Source organism: Struthio camelus, chromosome 17 (genome assembly GCF_040807025.1).
Source record: "Struthio camelus isolate bStrCam1 chromosome 17, bStrCam1.hap1, whole genome shotgun sequence".
NCBI lineage: Eukaryota > Metazoa > Chordata > Aves > Struthioniformes > Struthionidae > Struthio > Struthio camelus.
The window spans coordinates 7,797,569-7,820,202 of record NC_090958.1 but is presented as its reverse complement, the minus strand read 5'-3'; the positions used below and the strand labels follow the sequence as shown (position 1 = coordinate 7,820,202).

The 22,634-nt window shown below is 44.9% G+C and overlaps 1 protein-coding gene and 1 long non-coding RNA gene across 5 annotated transcripts in view; both read left to right on the top strand.

Moving 5' to 3' along the window:
* The window catches only part of PXN (paxillin), a 54,854-nt gene that overhangs the window by 6,696 nt on the left and 25,524 nt on the right, over positions 1-22,634 (top strand). Inside the window, exon 1 of one of the 4 annotated variants that reach the window (XM_068910808.1) lies at positions 7,617-7,797. The exons of 2 other annotated variants lie outside the window; for them this stretch is intronic. In XM_068910808.1, coding sequence (XP_068766909.1) covers positions 7,632-7,797 — 166 coding nt within the window. In that variant the 5' untranslated portion in view covers positions 7,617-7,631. Of the gene's footprint in view, positions 1-7,616; positions 7,798-8,232; positions 8,267-22,634 lie in introns of those variants that run through there. One more of the 4 variants, XM_068910809.1, reaches the window with a different exon arrangement.
* On the top strand, positions 77-2,442 carry LOC138061360 (uncharacterized). Its single transcript, XR_011135000.1, has 3 exons — positions 77-540; positions 889-959; positions 1,046-2,442. It is a non-coding gene; the product is annotated as an uncharacterized lncRNA (long non-coding RNA).

The window sequence follows — 22,634 nt, the reverse complement described above, 5'->3', positions numbered from 1 at the left end:
CGGGGAGGCGGCGCCGCTCGGTGGGCGGGTCCGCCCGGGCCCCCGGCGCCGCTCCCGAAGCCGGGCACCGCCGCGATCCGTTACTCGCACCGGCGGGACCGCCCGGGCCCTCGACACGGGCTCCCCGAGGACCGCGGCTCCCCTGCACGGCACCTGGCAGCGGCGCTCCCAGCCCCGGCGCGAAGCGGGCGGTCGCACCTCCAGAAAAGAGAGGCGAATTTGGGCTAATGGTGAAACTTTTAGGGCGAGGAGTCCGCCCGCCTGGTGAAAGGTGCCCCGAGAAGCACGGCCCTTCCTTAAGGGCGAAAGCTTGTCCCTTCCCCAGGTGAAAGCAGCCCGTGGGGTAAACGGACTGAATTTCAGTTCCAGTCCCTTCTCGCAGTTACTGTGTCTCACAGTTCTGTTCCTGTTTTCTCTGTCCCCCCCGCTTGGTTTCCTCTCTCGGAGGTGCGGCGCTCTCCTGCCGCCAGGTTCCAGCGTGCTGGGGAGCGCCTTGCTAGTCCGAACAGGATTCCCCCGGTCGCTGAACGGCCCCTCGAGGTGAGCAGGCCGATGGCGATAGCGTCGTGCAGGCCCCGTGCGCCGTCTCAGCGACGCGCTCCTCAGCGAGCCGTGGGAGCTCTGCTCTGCCAGCTGCGCTTGCTGCGTTCCTCAGAGTCACACAAGTAGGGTGACTTTCCAGCTGGCCAAACAGACTGCTGCTGTTGGGACGCTTTTTTCCTCTCCTCCGTAGGAGGGTTAGAGGTGAACAGCAAAGACAGTCTGGAAAAAAAAAAAAAAAGTGGAATTGTGCTTGTTCTCTTCTCTCTTGTTCTTCATAGGTGTTAAACATCTTAACCAAGAGTTAAAGTTTTAATCTGACTTTTAAAGTGTAACTTTTTGTCTCAGCAACTTGGATTTCATCAAGTCGTAATCATGCCGGATCTTTCTCAGTTTGAGTGCGGAGGCTTTCAGAACAGGCAAGATCTGATTATCTAACCGTTGTCAAGTTGAACAACAAAGTAGAACCCTTTCTCTCTCTAAGCGTGTCTTCTCTGGTCTACAGAATTCATCATAGAAGACCACACCAGTTACTTTTTCTTTGCAAATCATACTTGGCCCCAAAACTGCTCACTGTTTGTTTATTTGTTTGTTTATCCCTAAAATCACTCACCTTGGGATGCATGAAGAAGGGAACGTTGCTGTGCTGATATAACTCCACTAAAATAAGTCAAACTTTTGAATTGAAGTGAGAGTTGTTTGTTTTTCTTTCCTCATTATCTATGGGTGGATTATCTGAGTTGTGGATTAACTGTGCCATGGATACAGGCGTCTGAGCTGGCTCTGTCGAGAGTCAGGCCGGACTGGCAGGGCTTGTTGGTTCAGGCACAACGCCATGTGGACGTAGCTGTACTGTTTCCAGGGCCAGTTTTGGTCCAGAAGTAGTTTAGCGTTGAGCCTCAGCTAATCTGCCTTGTAGGTTCGGAGCTGATGCCGTGTGAAATCAGTTGCGATATTTCTACACTGTGCTTCTGACTGTGTGGTGCAGAAACACTGAGTGACTGATAGACCTTGCTGGACGTGAGGGGACGGACGCACCTCACAGGACCTATTGATGTCTCTGTTCTTAACTCCTTGAATTTACCAAGAACGTTTAGCTGTTCCTCTCCCTTCCAGAGGCCCAAGCTAACAGAGTGCTGATCAGCGTGTACTTGTGCACTGAAGGTGGAGATGCAGGAGTATCTCGCTTTTGCACTGCTTGTGCTGGAGAGGTTATGTAACACCTGGGAGAATGGACTTGTGTTGTTTCTGGAGTTTATTTGGAGCAGGAAAAGCTTTGTTCCTTCCCCCCACAGTGGTGAAGAAATGATTTTACAATATACAGCCCAGGCAGGAAGTTGTTTAAGAGCTCTGCAGGCGTAATTCGCGCACCCCGGTGAGCGGGGAGCCTCCGCCGTGCAGGGTGTGTGGTGCTGGGCCCTCTTATAAACCCGAATAGCACATGGTGGGAAGGGAAGAGGAGGAGGTGGAGGATTTGAGCAGCTGACCAGGGTTGTCCAGATTGCCTTCCTCAAATCTCTCTAAGGAAGCATATCTTGCGGATGTGCTTGGAGTTTGACAGGAAGCTTGCTGAATGAGTTTGTCATTCCGCAGTGTCGTAAATTGGCATAGAGAGTGAAATTCAGCTCTAAAGAGGGAAAATTCTGACTTCAGAGGGTATCACCCCTTTCCTTCTGGGGACTGCCAGGCTGCAGTGCGGTGTCACCCGCTGCGCTCCCAGCATGGAAGTGATTGAGCCCGTATATTTGCTTCAGAGTATTTGAGGTATTGAAGGAGGACGTTGAGTTACTCTTGCTTTTATAGCGTCACCATGCCTAAGAGATATGTCTGTGACCAGTTTGTTGGGATCTACTGGTTATGGAGGAAGAAATTTAGTTAATGTAAAACTTCATGTGTTTGTGTGGCGAGATAAGTAGGTGAAAGGAAACTTTCAATTTGCTGCAGTTTGGCTTAGTGCTGCATGCTGCTTCATTGTGACTTTCGGTGCTTTTATGGCTTCAAAGGACTGAATTCTAATTTTCATCTTTGAATAAAAACAAGTAAAGATCTTCAGTGTATTATTTTTTTTAAACTAATTTCCCATACTTGTTTTTAGATTTGGATAAATGTTTACTGCGTATGGTTAGTGTTCAGTCTTTTGACCCACACAGAACAGATTTCACTTCTGTAAATTCAGTCACGTTAGTTTTCAAGAGCTAGCAGAATGCTGTAGTATTTAGGTTTCAAGGACTAGAAAGGATTTTACAGCTTCAGAAACTTTTTTTTTTTGGTGAAATGGGTTGTTTGCAAATGCTTCTGTGAAATCTTTGAAATGCTTCTGTGTTAAGCTTTTTGTTTTGTTTTGTTTTTTTGAGGGCTTTAGTAACTCCAAACAGAAATGGCCTGCTTTTAGAAGCTTTTTTTTTTTTTAGTGACTTTAAAATTCTTGGTTCTCTAGAGCTTAGTTTTTTTCTTTTCTTTATAAAGACTTCAAAAAATTTTTAGCTGGATTTTGCAACCCAAAACAAAACGGCATTCACTAGAGCTTGTAAAAGATGTTTTACAAAAAAAAAAAAGTTATTTTTGCTGTTTAATAAGAATGTATTTATGGCAGTGTTCTGGCTGTGCGTGTAAACTAGACTGTAAGCGTCTTATTTTAGGTGTACTTGCTTACAAGAAGGTTTTTTCTTTTGAAGAAGGCCTGTCTAGCGACCAAGCTTAAAATTCTGGGCACAAAGATCCAGTGACACAAGAGTTCTTATTTTAAAAGTTGTTTTCCTCTGTTTTAGCAACTTTTTCCCACACTCTCTTCAAGGCTTAATCCTCTCCAAATTGACTTAAAAGCGAGCAATCTTGCCACTGATTTTTCATGGGCGCATGGAGAGTGGCACATGTGTTTCTATCTGTCATCTCTCCAAGCGTTTGGAAGTGCTCTTTAAGGGTATGTTGTCAGCCTCTCTTTTGGAGGCGACGTCTGCCTGTCTGACTCAATCCCTTCTGTTTAGTAGTCATATGTAGTGGGGTTTTGGTCTTAAGTGATTGAATATTTAGTTTGAAATTACTCATGGTCATCTACGCCCGGGAAATGGTATTGGGGGGAAACGTTGGTAAAGTAATTTGGTCGGTCCCTCGGCTTTCTACTGGCTCAGGTTTCTGAGTCATTCCCGCTGCTGGCCGAGAAGACTGTAAACAGAACTAATGCTCTGCACAATGAGGTTCTGACTTGTTTCAGCTTCTTCGCTCTTCTGACCCCTCGTAAAACAGGGACTTTATTGTCCTGAGCAACTCAGACAGGGAGTCCTCTGCCTCCAGCAGTGTGCAGTGCAGAGAGAGGCTTCTTTTCTTACTGCTCTATTTCCGTGGAAAGTCTGGACTCTGTGGTGTCTTTAGCTCCTTTGTCCCTAACTGGGAGAGGTCAACTTATCCCAAGTGCTCAGCTGCCCTCCTGGTTAAAATGGGTCCTCTGACACCATCTCTACCGCTAGAGAAAGAAATTGGTAACTTCTCATGGATCTTGTTTAATTTTGTCTCTCTACTAGTTCTTGCTTTCCTGGGGAATCAGAATACTTCAGTTTCTGCAAACCCTTTGTTTCTCATCCCTTTTCCCCTTGAATTGTATTTATTGTGTGAAACAAGTTGTGAGACTCCAGAAATGACAGACACAGTTTTTAACTCTGGCAGCAGCACAAGTAATAACAACGCACTTCTCGTTGGATCGGGGTTATTTTTCTCATCTACTCTTCAGTCCTGTATACATTCCTTGAATTAAATCTGTGCAACTAAGCTGATATAGCTTAGCATTAAGGTTTTACACAGTAATGTGCGTTGCCCTAGAGAAAAATAGGCCTTACTTAACTGATGACTTGGCTCTGTATTGGAGCAATGCACCTGTGAAACCTTTTATATTTGTGTACATTTATTTCCTATAGGCAGATTTAGAAAGCTTGAAGAAGGGAGGGGGGGGGAGATAACTTGTCCATAGACACAGAACAGTTCTATGAGTATCGGGCTCATGCGTTAGTTTTGGTGCCCAGAATCTACCCGGCTTTGGAGAAAGCCAGAACAAATTCTGAATTCAGCAGTGTTACGCGGGTGGAAAATCAGTGCGAGCGAGCAGAGTCTCGGGTCCCAGTTTCCTGCTCTGCAGCTCAGCCTACTCCTCCCTCCTTTGTGTGCTGAGCTTTCTGTGTCCCTTTTTGTCCGATGCGGAAGTTGGTAACGAAGATGCTCTTCTGCTTCAGCTTCTTGAAAGTGAGACATTGTCCGTGGGAAGTCTCCCCGGGGTATGATAAAAAGATGGGGTATGGGGGATGAATTTCTTGCTCGCCGTAGCCTGCCCTAACTGACTTTAGGGTTTAATAACACGCCCTTGAAGTACAGGATTTCATGACTCCTGGGCTATTATATTTTAAAGTGCTAGAGAGGGAACTGTGGAGACCTTTGGGTCCTGCTTTTGTTTCACTGTTTGCAAAAAATCTCACTGTGCGTCTAATCCAGACTAATTTCAGGTTATAGCCAAAAATGCTGATTCCTGCTGCCCCTTTTCTTGTGTGCTTGCTACTTCTTTACTTAGTATCGGGCTCCAGAGTGGGTTGGTTCAAAGTGCTGGATCTGTTGGTAAATCAGTCCCTTCCCCTAAATTGAACGAATTATTTGCCGTGGGATCTGGAAGCGTTGGAACTGTCTCACCCTGTGGCAAGATAGCAAGATACGGTGCAAGGGAGTGCTGGCTGCTTTAAAGGGTGTTTATTCCCAGCTCCCTTCCTTGTGTCTGCAGTAACAACTGTGTGGTTAGCTGGATCAGCAAACTGATTCCTCTGAAAACTAATTTTTTTAGTTGATGTGTTTTCAGCCAGATCATTTCCTTGATCTGGTTCGCTATGTGCTTGCACAAATCCTAGCCCTGGCACGAGGGCACGGACAGGGGTGTGGGATGTGAGCGAGGCCGCGTTTTTTGGCTGTGGTTTATGTTTAATCTAGCGTGAAGTAACCATTTATCCCCAGCTTCAAAAACTTGCTCTGGCTTTGGGCATATTGTTTCTCCATCTGTAAAACAGGGATAATCGCTCCTTACCTGCAAAGTGTGGTTAATGTTTACTAAGATGTTTGTGTTTCTGAAATAGCTTCCAGATGAAGATCTCCAGAATAGTGACTCTTGCTAGAACAAGGCAACAGCAAGTTGGGATTAGATTTATAAGCTTTTTTCCCTTCTCAGCCCTGGATACGTTCCCTCTCTGCCTTTCCGATTGCTCATCCTTTCTTCATCCTCTGTTATGTCAGGCTGTGAATAGGGAGAAAAAATTGCCTTTCCCTTCCAAGTTCCCCACAACAGTTTCTACTCTAGTCTTTCCCCTTACCACAGCGCGTCATGAAATCATTTGAAGAATGTCATGTGCTAAAGATGTACTGTAAAAATAGGAGGTGGGCAATGACTTTCTCATGCCACTCTTGGTTATTTTTCCCATTTGTGCTTATTCTTATTGCAAATGGCCTCAGAGCAGCAGGAGCCAACTGTCTGGAGACAGTCTTTCTTGATTGACTGGTGTTAAAATCCATGCTTTCTCTTCCGTGCTAGGGTTCTGGAGCTTTGAGACACTTCTTTTGAAATATGTTTTTAAGTCCTAATGAAGTAACGTAAATAGAAGCGGTAGCTGGAGTCAGAACAAGTTTGGTGTTTATGGGGTTGCAGCTGTAGGAGCTGGAGTCCCTGAGGTTCTGTGTTTGTGCTGTTTAGGAGTCTGGTATGCTCTGCTCTTCTGCTTGTACAAATGCAGCTTTTTCTTGTAGCAGACTAATTATTCTGAATTTACACGGGAAATTTATCTTGTCAGTTTGAGACAACTACTTCTGTGGAACATAAGCTAAGAATCCAAGGGAACTTAGGGCAAGCCACAAGGGGAGGCGGCCTTTAGTGTTATTGTTTGGCTGCTTTTTCTCTGTGCTGGACTTCCTCTACACCAAGAACAAGTTTAGTTTGTTATTTAAATGATGTGGTCGTTTGAATCTTCAAATGTAGTTTGTCTTGCCACTTCTCACAATGTTCTTATTGTCAGACATAAGTTTTGTATAGTGGGCTTTGCTGGGCAAACTAGTGAGTCTGGCTGACAGCACGCAGTAGCGTGTAACTTGATTTCTGGTGTTTTACTGTTTATTGTACTTGCTTAAACTCTTAACAGTTTGCAAACGATGTGGAAATAAAAACAGCAAGAAAGGTAAATGCTGCTCTAGGGAATAAACTTTCTGAATGACACTTTGCATGGGGAGTTGTGCTTTAAACGGCTCAGCTATAAATCAGACTGTATGGGGTCTCCAGGAATAAACCCAACCCGTATTTGTGTCACAAAACTGAGCTGACAGACAGAATTAGTCCTCTGTCTGTCTAGATCCCTGAGGGGCTCTTATATTATTTCCATCCCTGAAGAGCAAGACAAGCAGAGAATTTCACTTCCTGCTTATAGGAGAGTATATGGTGGTTCGTGAACTGTGATTAGGCTGAGCTTTCCTAAGAGCGGGGGGGGGGCCAAAGCTGGAACTAGAGAAGGTCATAGGCAGGAGTGCTGTAAATGACTTGCCATGGATTAAGGGGTTTAATACTCCTCGTTCCGTCCTCTTCTGTGGCTCTAAGCGAGCTCAAGGCTTCTCTCTGAAGTGGTATCTTTTGTGTTGGTGCCACTGGTTTCGACTGGGTCGGGCAAAACAGCCTGAGGCTCACTGCACATCAGCTGAGGTTAGTCTTGCCCCACAGGTTGGGGTAAGGTGATGGCCTGCCTGGTCCTCTTGGTTGCCTGTCTTGTTTGGCCGTTAGTTAGGTCCGCTACTCCCTGCTCCCCGGTACCGGTAGCTGCCTTGCGACTGGGGTTTGCGCTGTTGTTATCAAGTCACTCCTTTTGGGCAGAGGTGGCCCACAAGCGTGACATGCTTAGACATAGTACTTCTGAACTGCAGCTCTCCCTCCTGTGGGTTACGGTTTTCTGTGGGAGACTTTCCTTGGGCCGTGTAGGGCTGGTTAGGCAGTGTGATCCACAGCTGGAACGGTTCGGCGGGGCTGTGAGCGGCTCCAGCAGTTAGGCAGGATCCCTGCAGAGAGCTGGAGTGGTGGGGGAGGGAGAGAAATGCCATTTCATCCACGTCATGAAATCTGTTATCAGTGGCCAACTCAGTGTTGTGGGTGGGTGAGCGGCATTTGCCAGAAGAAGCTGCCTTTTATTTCTGCTGTGAAATGTGAGGAGCTCCTAGTTGTCAGTCAAGCTGGGGGAGCTGTGGAACGGCTGTGTGGAGGTTGGGATGAATTTGTCAGTTGGGTTCTCATAACCCTACGCTTGTAGTTTTGAATTTACCCTGCTGGTGCTTAATCCGAGATTTGCTGCTTGGCTGTCCTGAGTGGTTCCCTTGGGCGGTGCCTGCTAAGCACAGCTGCTCTGGCATGCTGCTCCTGTACTTCTTAATTGCTCAAATCTGGCGCCTCCAGCACCTTCTGCCTTGGGAGCACGCTTAGGAGCCTGGGTCGTATGAGACAAGGGAATCTGTTAGGTTATCGTTCAACTTGCTGTAAGGGTTGGTTACAGGCTCATCTTGTTGGATGCTCATTTACCATCAAATGTGAGGGAGTAAACTACATGAACAGATCACCACAGTGCTGCCAGAGGTAGCGTGAAATGCAGAGACCCTCTAGGGCGTTTGGATCTGCTGGACTCCTCCGATAACATTGCCTGAGTTTGAAAAACTCTTATGTGGGATGGAATAGTTGGTGAGATTTGTGGTGTTTTGGCACTGCTTTCTCCAAAGTGGTGGTGCCCTGGTGTCATGCTGCCGTGCTCTTTTGCAGAGCTGGGAAGCCGCTTGCTGTGCGTGTCGGGGAGGAGGGATGGAGGGAAGGGGCTGGGGGTGGTGCAGGGAGGAAGCTTTATGTAATTCTTGGCTGGCTTCTGAGTAATTGTTTTAATGAAATGGAATGCAGTGTATTCAGCGCTTGCTTGGCAGAAACAGCCGTTTTTTAATTTTTTGTTTTCTGGGTGGGAGGGAGAAGGAGATGGAGTAGCCTGTTTTCCAGCTGCTTTAAGCAGTTAAGCTTGGATTTGCCACACAGATAGGAATAGAAGATTGTTCTCAGTGAGGGGGCTTTTTGCACTGGGGGTGTGTGTGTGTGTGGGATGCTGTCTTTGTACATTCATGCGTGAGTGATCGCGCCTGGTCCCTCTGTTTGTCTGGGGACTCTGAATCCCGGTATGATTCTGAAGTGGATCAGATTAATTTTAAAGTGCTCAACAGTAATGGGTCGATAGTGATGTAAGTACATGTGCATGTGAAAATATATATGTACGTAGATACCTGGTAGGAAAATGAATCAATTTTCTACTCTGCCCTAGTTAAGGAAACTGGAAGAACGTGATGAGTTGAGACAAGGAAGTCAACTTAACGTTCAGCACAGCAGAAATCTACAGGCTGGGAATCTTGACTTCTGCAGATTAATACAAAATATTCTCTTCTGTTATCTCAGATGGTTATTGACTTAAATCCTAGGATTGGTGGAGGAACAATCAGAGATCTTACTGAAAACCCTTTTTTAGAAAGTAGTTTGAGGAGGGATTTATTTCATGTACCTATGAAGGGAAGCTTTTTCTCATGCTGCTTCTATTTCAGTATTGCTGGCATTTCCATTTTTGGTCAGCACTGGAGATTGGCCTCTTTTACTCATCTTTTACCTCTCCAAGCCTACTTTCTTCTTGGTCTTTATCTTTTCTTTATTGCAGTTTATTGTGGTCATGAGTTCTGTGGTTAATAAAACAGTCTTCAGTTGATAGACTGACGTGTTTCTCCTATTTGAAAAGTAGACAGATTACTTAGCTGTGAGTAGAGCAAAACATAGCAGAAGTTAATTAGCCTTCCCAGTTTTACTAGTGTGAATTGTAGTGGGAAAAGCTATATATTTTTAATTCTCAACAACTTCCAAGGGACCCCTTTTATATCTAGGCAGACAGATTTCATTTTTGTCGCTGTTCTCTTTGTCAGGAGGGAACCTTGTAAGATCTGTTTTATGGGCCTTTCTGAATGTCACTGCCCAGCATGACTGTGTGTGCGTGCGTGTATATATATTTATAATATATATTTTTAAGGAGAGGGCCAGGAGGTGCTCTGTGCCTTCAAATAGTTTTTGTGAAGCACTGGTCCTGCCTTTGGCGATGGTTAATGCAGAATAACAACCGCTGTGCAGGACAACGAGATGAAGAAGCTGTTGTGCATTTGATCACTTTATTAGTATTATTCTTGGTAAAGAAAAAATCCTAATGATTTCTCTTTCAGGTGGCACGGATGATAGGTCCTCTCCCTTCTTGCAATATGAAGGGATAAGAAAACCTCAATTGGATTCTCTAGCTCTTCTCCATTCACTGGCTATCATATATTCCAGGTCCTTTCTTTCTGTGGGCCTCTGTCACGACGTTGTGAAACTCTGGAGCCACATTCTTCTGCCAGTGCTGGAAAAAAAAAACCACGCAGATTTCTAGAGCTGTGGAGCCCTCTGCAAGCGCCATGAAATTGCTACTCACGCCTTCTCCCAAAGTAGGCTGGGGGAACAATTCCTACATTAATTTCTGCGACTTTGTCCTCTTTTCATTCACAGAAGCTGCTGTGAATGAAATAAGAAACTGTTTTAATTCACTTTAAAACCCTGTGCCTCTTGCCCCTTTGTATTCTGTTGTCTTTTATGGGCCACTTTAAAAGATGTTAACGGATAAGGTTATCTTTAAGTTTCAGTCAAATGCCCATTGGATTGAAAGCTTCATTTTAAAACTTTCTACCTATTATAGTTATAAGTAGTACTAAGAGCCACATGACTGAAAAATGTTAAATATTTGGTTGTCATTTCCCCCTGCCCTGCTCTGTGAGTTTACATTGTGCTTTTGGCAGTGCTTTGTGTGAAGTCAGTTGCTGATGATGACTTACCCTTTTTGGCTCCCGGAGAGTTCGGTGTTTCTTCCAAGTCTGCTCCCACTCTCTGTTGCAGAGAACCCTTACAAAAACGAAGACCTTTCAAAAAGGAGAATCCACCATTTTGAGAGGGTTTTCTTAGTAATTAGATTTTTAAAAAGCTAGCTTAACCACATGCTGCATTTGACAAACGTTCCTTTATTTAAAAAAAAGGAAACGAAACGAAACCCTGCAGGAGTTGTTGGCAGGTCAAGCCAGCAAGTCTTATTAACTCCTCTTAATTTATATTTTAATATGCTAACTTTTTATTTAGTATCCCCAATACCAGGATGAGATTTGCTGGGACCGTGCTTCTCCTTTTGGGCACAGGCTTTTCAAACTTCAGGTACCTTGTTTTTAAGGGTAGATTTGCATCTGTTGGACTGGCTTTTCATTTTCAGCTCGAGAGCTACACTGGTCACCTACCAAGTGGAAGTTGCTGGAGTTTCTGAAAAATGCTCTCTTCGAGGACTAAAATCTGTCAAGTTTGTATTCTGCTATCTCATTTAAGAGCCTTCAGGATAGGAATGTCTCAATAAAACTGTACTAAATATGGATACAATTGCAGTGCCTCTGTAGTGCCCCCCCTTCTGTACTGCTGGCCTCCCCCCCTTTGGTAGCCAGGGGGATTCTGTGTCTCATGGGCAGAATTTGTGCTTCTAATGTTTTTAATGAATTTATGATTTATCCTAATATTTCTGTCCTTCATTTCATCATCTTTATGTGTGTCTCATATTTTGTAATTGGCAGTCTGCCAGGAGGGGTCTATATTCAGATCTGTTTATGCTGCTTGGATAGAGTTTCCACTGTTTAAATGATGCTTTTTTTTTTTTTTCTCCTCCCGTAAGTTTCATGTCTATTCTCGCATAACCATGCAAATCTTACCCTTCCCTTTATTGGTTATAGGATTCACATGCTTTCCTGTTTCTGTTAGCTTTTAAAAGGCAGATAATTAACTTGAATGTGCACGTTTTGAGAGTGTTTGTCTCTGGCTGTGGCTAAAACCATTGTTGCATGTGCAGATGGATAGGATCATAGTGACCTTTGGCAATCTTATTGTTGACTCTGGTTATCTGTGTAGCAAAGATGAGCTGCTGGTATACCTGAGGCTGCGGTCCTACAGGCAGCTGAGTCAACGTAATGGCTTGCTGTTGAAAGGGAATGGTTTTACTTTCACTCATCTCTTACCCCTTTTCTGCTGCCTCTTTTGGCTCTTTGGATGTACCCGTCCCGTCTTGCTGACTGCTGTGCTCCTCTGCCTTTTCTGTGAAGAGTCACTAATCTGAAAGAAAACTCTCTCTCTTGTTCCTCCCCTCTCCCCCTGGATGCGTGTTCTGTTGAACTGGTTCGTGGAGGGGGTCTTGCAAGAGCTAGAGCCAGCCCAAGTAAGTGGCAGCAGCACATGTCTGGAAGAGGGAGTAAACCTCTCCATTTTTGGCAGTGGTGAGCGGTTAATTTGATTTTCTGCATCTTGTGAAACTTTGTCCTTAACTCTGCAGCACTAACAGTCTGCTCCCATGTAAGCCCTCATGTAGCGTGTTGTTCTCCCCTAGATAAGTAGAATCAGCAGTTCCAAAATTATAATCTGCAAGTGGTAAGTACTCTACAGCTGGCCTAAGGTGTCCTGCGAAACGATAAAACCTACGTTTCCACCTGAGGGCTCTGGGTGCAAGCAAGTGCGGGTTGCCGTAGCCCAAAGACTTAGAAACCATTGCTGTGTGTTCAAACTGTTCTAATTTGCCACTGCTTATGGCCTTAAGTTATTACTTGGAGCTCTCCCAGAAAAATTTTTCACCACCGCGCACGCACATGTTGTAACTTTAATATTGCTTGTACTGATTTTCCGTTCAAGTCAAATCTGACTGCCCGCAGTTGCGCAAATCTCAACTAAATAGAGTCCATCTAGAGCTTAAAATGCCCTGGCCTACCCTCATTTGAGTGGGCGCGTGGAGCGTTGCTTGGCAGTATCTGGGTGCCATACACCCCTGCACTTGGCAATTCTCTCCAAGTCCTTCAGTTCGAGGCAGAGCAGCATCTGGGACACAAATGGGAGGAGTGTGTTCCACTCTTGTTTTCTGTCCGTGTAGTTAGTACAGCTTTGTGTCTGTTTTCTGGGAAGACTTGAGAACAGGTTGCCCAGTCTCAGTTGCAAAAGTGCACTTTCTTGCTGAAGGAAGAAAAGGTAGTCTGCTGGAGGAGAGAGGTGATGTTTTTTCCCAGCAGGTCTACGTGCTGCTAAGGAAGAAGTAATATAGGGTAAAAGGAACCTTTTCTTTCACTGCAGTTGGGAGGGCGAACGGACTTTTGACGAGATACTGGTTATATTGGATCAACCTGAGATACCTGGCTTGGCGACAGCAGCATGGGTGGAAGATGCATAGACTGTAGCACGTTATCAATTTCCCAGCACTCTGTTTTTTTTGGCTACTGGCATGCTTTCCCATGAGCGTTTGCTTGACGGAGCAGCCAAAGGACTAGAAGCATCTTGAGCCCCGAGCTTCTGTTGCCTTTACAAGAGCTGTGGTTTAACATCTAGCGAGTGTCTTATATCCTGCTGTTTCTATACCTGTCCTTGGACTCCTTGTGATAGTGCGAGTCTGTGTTTAATGGCGGTCTCCTTTGTACTAGATTTGTTGAATGTTTGTAAAATGGGAGTGTGTGCTGTGTATTTGACCTAGCATTTGTGGAGTAGCCGTGTGCTGATGTAGCAGGAAGGGTCTGGTTCCTCAGATAGCTGGCTTGGCTGAGCCCCTCTTCCTGTAGGAGTACAAGGGAGTTGGTATTTTGTTCAGAAACCTTGGCCCTGGGAAGTTGTCGCTGAGGGGTCAGTTTAATGGCAGCTTGTTTAGTTTTCATAAAAAACTTTTTTTTTTGGCAGAGAAGAACAAATCTTGTTGGATTTTTTTTGAATGTTGATTTCAGTTTCTAGAAACTTTCTGGAAGAAGCCAATAGCAAATAAAAATTCTTATGGCCTGCATGGGGAGAAGCTTCTTGTGTGTGTGTGGGGGGGGTTGTTTTTTGTTTTGTTTTTTGTTTTTTTTTTTTGGCATGTGTAGGAGTAGATGGAAGGTTAAATGGGTTAGTGCGTGGGTAATGAAATACAATTTTTAAATTTGTATTTATCTATTTTTTTACACAGGGATGTTGGCTCAAATCCAGCTCAGGTCAGTAATGAGATGGTATTAAGTACTTAATTACTTGTGTAAAACATTTACATTCGTTCCCATCTGTTCCACACGCTGAACTCTGGCCAGGATGCCACTTCACTCACCTTCAGTTTGAGTGTTGCCACGTTTTAAGAGAACCACTGTCCTTTAGTTTGGTCTGAGCCAGCTCACCTCCTTCCCAGAGGCAGTTAGGTCAATGCTGGCCATTTGCTGATGCCTTTGTTTGGGACTTCCTGGAAATGCCTGAAGATCTATTTGTTCTCAGGCAGAGAACAGAAATAGACCTTACACAAGAAGAACCGCTCTTGGAGAGGCTGTTGGAGGCTGTACTTACCCTCCTTGGAGACCAAAGCTGTTTCCAATTTGGCAGTTGACACAAAGGCAGGGAGATGGAGACTCTCTAATTTGTGCAGTGTTGCTCCCCCTGATCTCTCATAGGACTAACTATAGCTGCCCAAAGGAACATCAGTTTATTTGCTCCCAAAAGGAGAGGATCCTGATAAAGGACTCGGGAGCAGGTGGAGCTCACAGCAGGCTGCAGATTCAGACTGAGAAATTCCAACCTCAGTATTTTTAGTGCAGGTCTGGGAGTCTTGCTTTCTAATCTAGTCTGGGCTTCCTGTGTTAAGTTGGACTGTTCTCTTCATTGCTGTGCATCAGTTCTCCATTTCTGAAATGCAGATACTTTTTCTTGCTCTCAGGGGATGTGAAGATTAGGGTAAGGAGTTGTGATCCTTGCTGGAATTCAGGTGCAGTGGCTGAAGGCATTACTGCCTAGAGTTGCTGCAGTTCACACCCAGATGTATTTATATCAATGTAAAATGGCATACATGGAAGTTTAGGTTTAAAGTGTTGAGCTGTTAACTGTGCTGACCGGAAAATGTGGCTGAAAATGGCTTCCACTTCTGCTAGCAGGGCTGTAACTTCTGGGTGGGATGATTGGCTTAAATCACCCCACTCTGAATCACCAGAGGCCCCGAGTTTAACTACTGAGTAAAAAGGCGTGTGAAGTGAGGCGTTTTACATATGCAAAACTTTTCTTGTGCAATCTTTAACTTCTCTGTTCAATAAACCAGAACCTGGCTTTGTGCTCTTAAGCATTGTACAAGTGATGAGATTAGCTCTGACTGCCGCTTTTGCATGTGCTGTGTCACAGGATGTGCTCGAGCTACGACTTGCAAACTCTTGCAAACTCTTTCCAAACTTTCCCTGACTCTGTCCCGAAGATTGTTCGTAGAGCAGTGGAAGAGGTTGTTGTTTTTTTTTTTTTTTTGACTAAACTTATCCATCTTTGGTAATCATTTCCTGTAGTTCAGGACTCAGTTTGAGTGTGCAATGAATCTAGATGGGAAGGAGCCACGCAAGGGATTATTTTCTTTTAGCTTCGCATAGCTGTGGGCTGTCTGTGAATCGCTATACAGAGGCATTTGAGTCTTGCATAGCTGGGGATCTTACATTCCCAGAAACCTTTAGTAGCTGTGAATTGAAAATGTTTATTTGTCTAGTAAGTTAGAACATGAATACAGTTTGTTAAGGCACCAGGTCTCAGTATAGGGTGTTTTTTCCTGGCATGAGCTGAGTTTGCTGCTTGGGACTATATATTTAAACAGAGAGAAATAAACGTAAGCTGTCTCTTTTCACTTCGAGTATGGAGACAGACATGCTAAAGACAAGGATATGCTGCAAGACAGGAAATACCCCCTCCTCCCCCTTTCTGGCAATGAGAGTAAATAGGAGGATGCGGCGCACAGCATTGGGTGGGAGCAGGCTGGGAGACCAGAGATGTTGCAGTGTTGCTAATAAGTTCAAGTATGAATCTCTGGAAGCAAGACCTGAACAATACAACAGCCAACTTAAGCTGGATTTATGCGGCCTTGCTGTATGTCATCCTTCTGAAATCTTCAAAGCGAGTAGGAGACTGTTGTCCGTCCTGATGGAGTGGACAGCATAGGTTAATTTGAAGAACTTGAAAAGGCTGCACTTGGTTTAGTGTCCTTTCAACTGAAACAAGGTCTGTTCCAATGACGTATTGGAAAAACAAAGTCATGTTTCTTCTTGGTCTGGTAACCTTAACGTTCCTTTTTTTTCCTGGAGCATCAAGTAGGCCCCTTCTGAAAGGAAATGATACTTAGATCTCAAGTCAGTTCCCGTGTGAGGATGCTCAACAAACGTTTAACATGTTAAGGAGTATTTCTCTCTGACCTTGTAAGCAATGGTTACATGCCTTGTGAGACTTGACCACTTTAATCTCAGCGTGTACGTATTCTGTCCGGGCCCCTTTAAGTGTCAGCTTGGTATTTTCAAGAGTTTAAAAAGTCTTGAGGATAAGTTGCATCTATGTCTGTTTGCGTGGGCTGAAAATGACTTCAAAGTATTTGAAAATGACAAAGACGACGTGAAACACCCTCATGAGCTGTTTTGAGATGGTATAAAGGGAGTGAAGGTTTTCCGAAGGAAGTTAGAGGAAGGCAGGCAGACTATGCGTTTCTCTTTTTTAGGTGGTGGATGATTTCTGTTAGCCTGTTTGAGCTTGGGTCTAACTTAGTGTTCAAGAGCTAAGTGGAAAACTTCTGATTCTATAGGAAAATCTTTTGCATTTCCCTTGCACAGCTTGGATTTCAGGCCAGAGAGTGCTGTGGATTCGTGCTGTTTCATCTATGGTGCTGACTCAGACCTTTGAGGCAGTCGCAGTTGCTCCTGGCCTGCCTGCTGTGTGGATGTACCTATGCCCTGTGGGCCCGGTTAAGATCAGGTTACCTTCCTGCCAAGTGGGTCATGTGGATGGAGCCAACACTTGGAGGATTTCCTGGCCTGCTGCATCAAAGATGACAAGGGGCGGATTTGAGGCGCTAACTCAAGGAAGAGTGTTGTGGTTCATGAGGGCTTCTGGTATCCAGCTGCAGTCTGGCCAGCTAGAGTTTGTCCATCTCTATCTGTGCCCTTGAAAGTCTTGCTGCTCAGTAACATAGACAGGAACTAGCCGACCCCTCGTGATGCTGGCAGTCTAGCCGTCAGCATGCTGACAAATATGCCATTGCTGAGGTTACTGAGTGGTTTGCAGTGTGTCTGTGTTAATCTGAAAGGAAGTGATGTGGCCAGTTCCAGGAAAAGTCTTGCAATGACTTTTGCGTTTTCCCAGCACGCTGTAAAAATAGCCCCTTGCCCCTGCCCTTCAGAGAAGTCCTGTGGAAGGTCTCACCTCGCATGATGGACTCTGGCTCTTTGTAGCATACAGAGTTGGCTTCCCTTCAGAGCTTTCTGGTTTAAAAAAAAAAAAAAAAAAGGAAAAAAAAAAAAGCTGTGTCTGTGTCAAAAGTTAACTCCTAAGCTCAGCAGCACAGACTAGTTGTGTAAGGCAGCCCAGCACCAGCAGCTATCTAACATACGCAGTCCTAGAGACCGAACCATATCATCATTCTGGGACTTCAATACAGAGTAAAATCTCTGTGTAAATGGCTGTAGAGGTGGCTGCTACTGGTGAGGGATGTTTCCAGAATTTAAGAGCATTTCAGTTTTTGTCTGCTGGTCTGTTCTCGGGCTGAAGCTTTTCTTTGATCTGCATCCGAAACATGGGTTAGTTATGAGACTCGGATAGGAAGATGTGTAATTTCTTTCAGCTAATGGCAGGATGGGGCTTGATTTCACAGTTTGTGCCCTGCCCTGATTATTGAAGGTAGAGGTGCGTTATTTCCTTTCTAAAGCAGGAGTTTTAGTTGGTGAATTTAGAGAAGAGCTAAACTCTGGCATTGTTCTCTTAAAACTTTCTAAAATCTGCTCAAGTCACAGAGAGCCTGAGGCTTTGCTTCCAAGAAACGTAGTTAGTTTATCTAAAAAAGCATAACTTTTTGCTAAGCTGAATTCGTTTAGGAAAGTGTCTGGTGATGGCCAGAGCGCGCGTTCCTGGATAGTGCGAGTTTGTGTGCCGGGAGGAAGGGGGATCACTGGACCCTTCCTTTATAGTGGCAGTGAGTGATTGTGTCAGCTCTGCTGAAACTACACCCAGAGTACTGGAAGGTTTGAACTTCATCCCCAAATCCCCAAATATGCAGTGAGTGGAGATAAACAGTTACTGAAATTGTCTTAAACTGGCCGTATTTACACGCTCTCTTACACCCTGTGCTTGGGGTGGCAGTAGTGCATGTTGGTTGTAACTAATTTGTTGGTCACAAGTCCTGGAATAAAATCTCCAGCTTGGGTCTCGGTGGTTGGGACAGGAAGCCACAATCACTACTACGGCTGATCGCCTAGACCACATCTCAGAACGTAGAGCCTTGTCTTTGTTTAGACGTTTGCTGATAGTGGTCAGAGCTGGGTGCGTGGGTTGCTATACTGGGGAAAGCTAACTTGTTTGGCTGTCTATATTCGAGTTACCGCGTAGACGTGGTTCAAGGTGGCTGCTGTCAGATGACTTTGCAAGCGGTCCTCTGCATGTTACAGGGTGAATTCTTGTTTGGTTTGTCCTGCAGCCTGGTGTAGCTAGGAATAACAACAGCTAGATACCTTGGCTGTGAAGCTTTTCTGAAGCACCCACACAGCTTTTGTAAATTTATGCTACAAGTGCTTGGTCTGGCTTATTTTAAGGGCCGGTATTAGTTTCAGAGAACAGAGAAACTTCGGGGATTTCTATGCACGTTGTCTTCTATCAGAGTTGGCTACTCCTTGTGTTGATACTAGTCCAGACACTCTTCTTACTAAGCAATTTATCTGTGGCACGGAGCATGGCTTACACCAATACCTTGATAATGAGCAAATGTAAGACCTTGAATAAACAGCAGTTATTGGAATACATTAAACCCCCCCCCCCTTTTTTTTTTTTAAACTATGTCATCTGACCTTCTTCTAGGCAGGTCTAGACAACATGAAGTAAAAATACCAGTGGCTCCCACAGTTGCTAGGTCTGGCGAATGACTTATCTTTGTGCCTTGAATTTTTCTGTCTTAAATAACAATCTGTCTCTGCCTCACAAGCAAACTGAGCACTCGCTGTTACATATCAGGTGTTCCAATCACCTTCTCAATGTATTGATTAAATTTTGGAAAACTCTAAAATGTCTCCTTCTCAAGATGTTTTGGGAAAGTAGGCCAACCCATTTTACATGCTTTCTATATACGTGAACCAGAGATCTTCAGGTTTTTAACTGCATCTATTCACGCGTCCAGTCTTTCAGGTCTTGTTTTGATTGTAGTCTGTGGATTTTATTGCTTTTGTAGAGTCTCTGTTCTTTTTTTCATTTTAAAACATTGATTATAAAATCTTAAGAACTTGGTTTTATGTTTCTTTTATCTGGAAGCTAATGCCTGCATTCATGTGTTTGTTCTTAGTTTTTCTATTTCTGATTATTCTTTCCTTTTTGCTGAGAGAAATCAAACCCGTTGTGAGAACAGGGACTCCTGTGGTTAGTGTTCCCCTTTGAGGCTTCCCACTCCTTCCAGACTCAAACTTGAATGCAGGGAGAAGTCCTATAGCAAAGCTACAGCAAGTCTTTTGGATCCAGCTCTTTTAGAGCATCGCAAATGTTCCTTTTGAAAGGCTATTTAATAGGATAAATATACCCAAGCTCCCCATTCCTCTGCAGTTACTCACAATGTAAAACTGTCTTGCCAGGGATTGGGTTACCGCCCTGAGCTGTCTCCCTATATGTGAGCTGAACTTGCGTTTACTCCTGGAGGTGGGGGAGACGAGACTTGTTTGGATCTAATGACATTTTAAAAGTTTGGATTAAGAGATTTTGAAAAGAGTCTGCCTGGATGAGCCTGAGGCCTCAGGGTTCAGTTCTGGAGATGCAGCCCTGCTCGTTCTTTTAGGGGGACAGCGAAAAGCAAGCATCTGAATCCAGACTTTTCTAGCTGCAAAGAAAATATCTCTAAGGAGAGGCATGTCAGTCTGCAAAGGAAGGGGTCTGCAATTTGTCTGTCTTATGCCAAGTTACAGATGATTATCACGTAATGTCCATGTCTTTGTTCAGACCTGTCCTCTGAGTTATTCTGCTTTTTATTGCCATTTGCCAAGCCTCTGGGAATCGAATCTCTGCTGCCTAGACCACTTCTAGTTATTTGAGTGTATATTGGGGGAGAACAGGGGAGGTGCAGACACGCGTCCTCTGCAGGCGCGTTAGAGGAAATACTGTAGTTTGTGCTCAGATATCTCATCCTTATTACGCTGTGCACGTTCTGGGATGTCAGGGACATGTGGCAGCGGAGATGCTAGGAGGAGATGGGCTTCTGTGGCTGAATGCTGAATGCATTTATGCAATGTCCGGATGAAGGATCCTGTTTCCAGTGTCGCTTGCTCTCCAGATGTCCCACCTGAGCGGCAGACCTACAGGCAGCGCGTGACTTGATGGCTGTGCAGATATGGCCTTCAGCTGTTAAAAATGAAAGGCTGATATTTGAGGTGTCTGAGGTGTCTTGCGTCAGCTATGCTTCCGTTTCCTCCCCAGCAGTGCGTTAGATATAAAAGAAAAATTGACCAACGCCCTTTTGATCTACTTACTATATTGATAATGCTCTAATTTGCTGTGCCAGTGTGGCTTAATAACACGTCCTCAGTTGTTGGGAGGTGAACTGCATCTGGAAATCTGAGGGTTTTTTCTTCTGGCATTAATGCTGTCATCTCTGAGTTAATCGAGTATGCTATGTGTCACTAGCCTTCTCACAGGCTGGAGTTAGGCTGGGCAATCAGTAATAGAAGGAATTCTCCTTAATAAAAGAAAGCAAATTCAGATTTCTGTTGGTCATTAGCTCTTTCGCATTTAATCTTTTTACTTCAGAGAAATAGTAAGCAAAAGTAATATTTCAGAGAAATAATAGCAGCAAATAGACTTTGGCTGAGAACGAAGTACGTGTGATGAGGTGCGTATTTGATTGGAAGCACCTTTACTGTCAACTGTTTTTTTTCTTTGTTTTTTACTGTATTGCAGTTTGATATGAATATAACTGGGCAGTGAGAATAGAGTAAATTGGCTCACTGAAAAAAGGGGGGAGGGGATTGATGGGGGTTGAAAAGGGGATTGATGCATGCATCGGTAAAAAGAGGCCCCCGTGTTAGCTATTCCTGTTCTCCACCTCAGAACAGTGTTATGCTCCCTAGTCTGGTGTTACTGCTCTTATCAGACACACCTGGGATGTGGGAAGCTGAAGAATGTGCCCCTGTGGCTGCGCGTGAGGCTCTTTCTGCCGGAGGATACCGCATTCGCAGGACGGCAAGTGCTGACACGCGGAGATGGCGAAGGAGCCTCAGTCGGTGTTGGTGGAATGCATGAACTGTTCTGCCTGACAGTGCTGTGTGCGCACAAGAACGTGCAATATGTAACTTAGGAGAGGATTTACCAGTTCAGGCTGCGCTGAAGAGAGTAATGTGACTTACCCTAATAAGGGTGATGTTCTGTTCTTTCAGCTTGCTGATCCTCTTGGTAAAAGGGATTTTTCTGAGCGGTTCAACACATTGGACCTCAGCTCCCTTTTCTTCCCTCCTCTGTTTCTACGACCGCCAAGCTGTGCTGAGCATACTGCAGTTTGAGAGGAGTTGTCCCGGCTGTCCGAATAACTAGCAGAGCTTTGACAGATGCTGGAAACTGCCTTGAAGCAATGCAGTTGGTATTAAGCACCACTCATACATATCTAATGCATATGCAGAGCTGGGGAGGGGGGATTTGAAAGCCAGAATCTCAAGGACCCTGTAGTTAATAATGATTTATTGGCAAAAGGGAGGGACGACAAAGAGGAGCAAACTAATGCACATAGGCCTTCAGATGTCTTGGAGTGTTTTGCAGTGTAAAGTTATCAAGTGCCATGTCATTCTTTACTGTCCCTCATCCACAGAAAAATCCGTATAGAAAAAACACTTGAATGCAAACACAGTTATCCTCCCATACTGGGGAGAATGTGATTTGAGCAGCCCTCTGGCCTGAAGTGATTTCACTTAAGCATGTAATCTCGGGGTTGCCCAGTGGAGGGAGGGCTCTCTTCTCCTCTGCCTCCGTAGCATGCCTACAAGCTGCTTTAGCAGGTAGTTGGCCAAGTCACCCGGGGTCACCTTGGAGTACCCAGGCACGCGCTGAGAGGCACTGCGTTAGGGTGTAGTGCGGGCAGTGAGTTAGGGTTGTATTGACTGCATGACTGCGACAGCGTGAGGGCGACAAGCAAAAACTGTATGAATTGGTGACATTTTAGCAAATATCCCTCTCTTTTCCGCGCTCCACTCTGTAGCACCCTGATGTTAACAGAGCGGAAAATATCCATTCCTATAGACGTAGTCCATGCTTGTGGGTAGGCTGAGCCCTGTTTAGTCTCTGGTAACTAGGCTATGTTAGTCCATTGCATCTAGATGTCTGCATGTTGACACATTGAAATGGCATTGAGAAGTGTGTTGTGTTAGTCCCTTCTTGTAGGGGTGAGAAAGGAAGGAGAGTTGATTCTATGGAGGAACAAGGACTTGAAGATATAGTATAACACTGTATTTACCCGCTTTACTTTATTGCTGCAAGGTGATTTAATCTCTGGAGATGAATGAATCTCTGATCTCCTTTTGACCTTGGGAGTTTCTACCTCCTCGAACTGCTCCTGCAGTGGTTAGGATTTTAGAGAATATTTGGGACAGCAGTTAAAGCGCGAGGAGATCTCTGCGCGTGGGTGTTTCCCGGGCATTGCGTGGTAGCCCCTGAGAGGTTGCAGTGAAGGTGCAGGCCCTGGGGGAAAGCAGAGCCTACGTGTGACTGGCAGGAGGCTTCTGTGCCCCCAGAATAGGGGTGTGCTCCTGACTCTGGAGAGGTGAACAAGCGGAGTGATAAGTTACTGCCAAATTTGCAACCGTTGTCAAATTTCATCTTAGTAGCTATGTAAAGATGAAGTGGTGCCCTCTGATGGCTAATAGTGGTGCGAACTGGTCTGTGTCAATGCTTCCAGATTATCCAGTAAACACATTTCGTGCTGGCCGAGAGGCATTAACTGATCGACTTACACCTCCCGCAGCAGCGTCCCTCA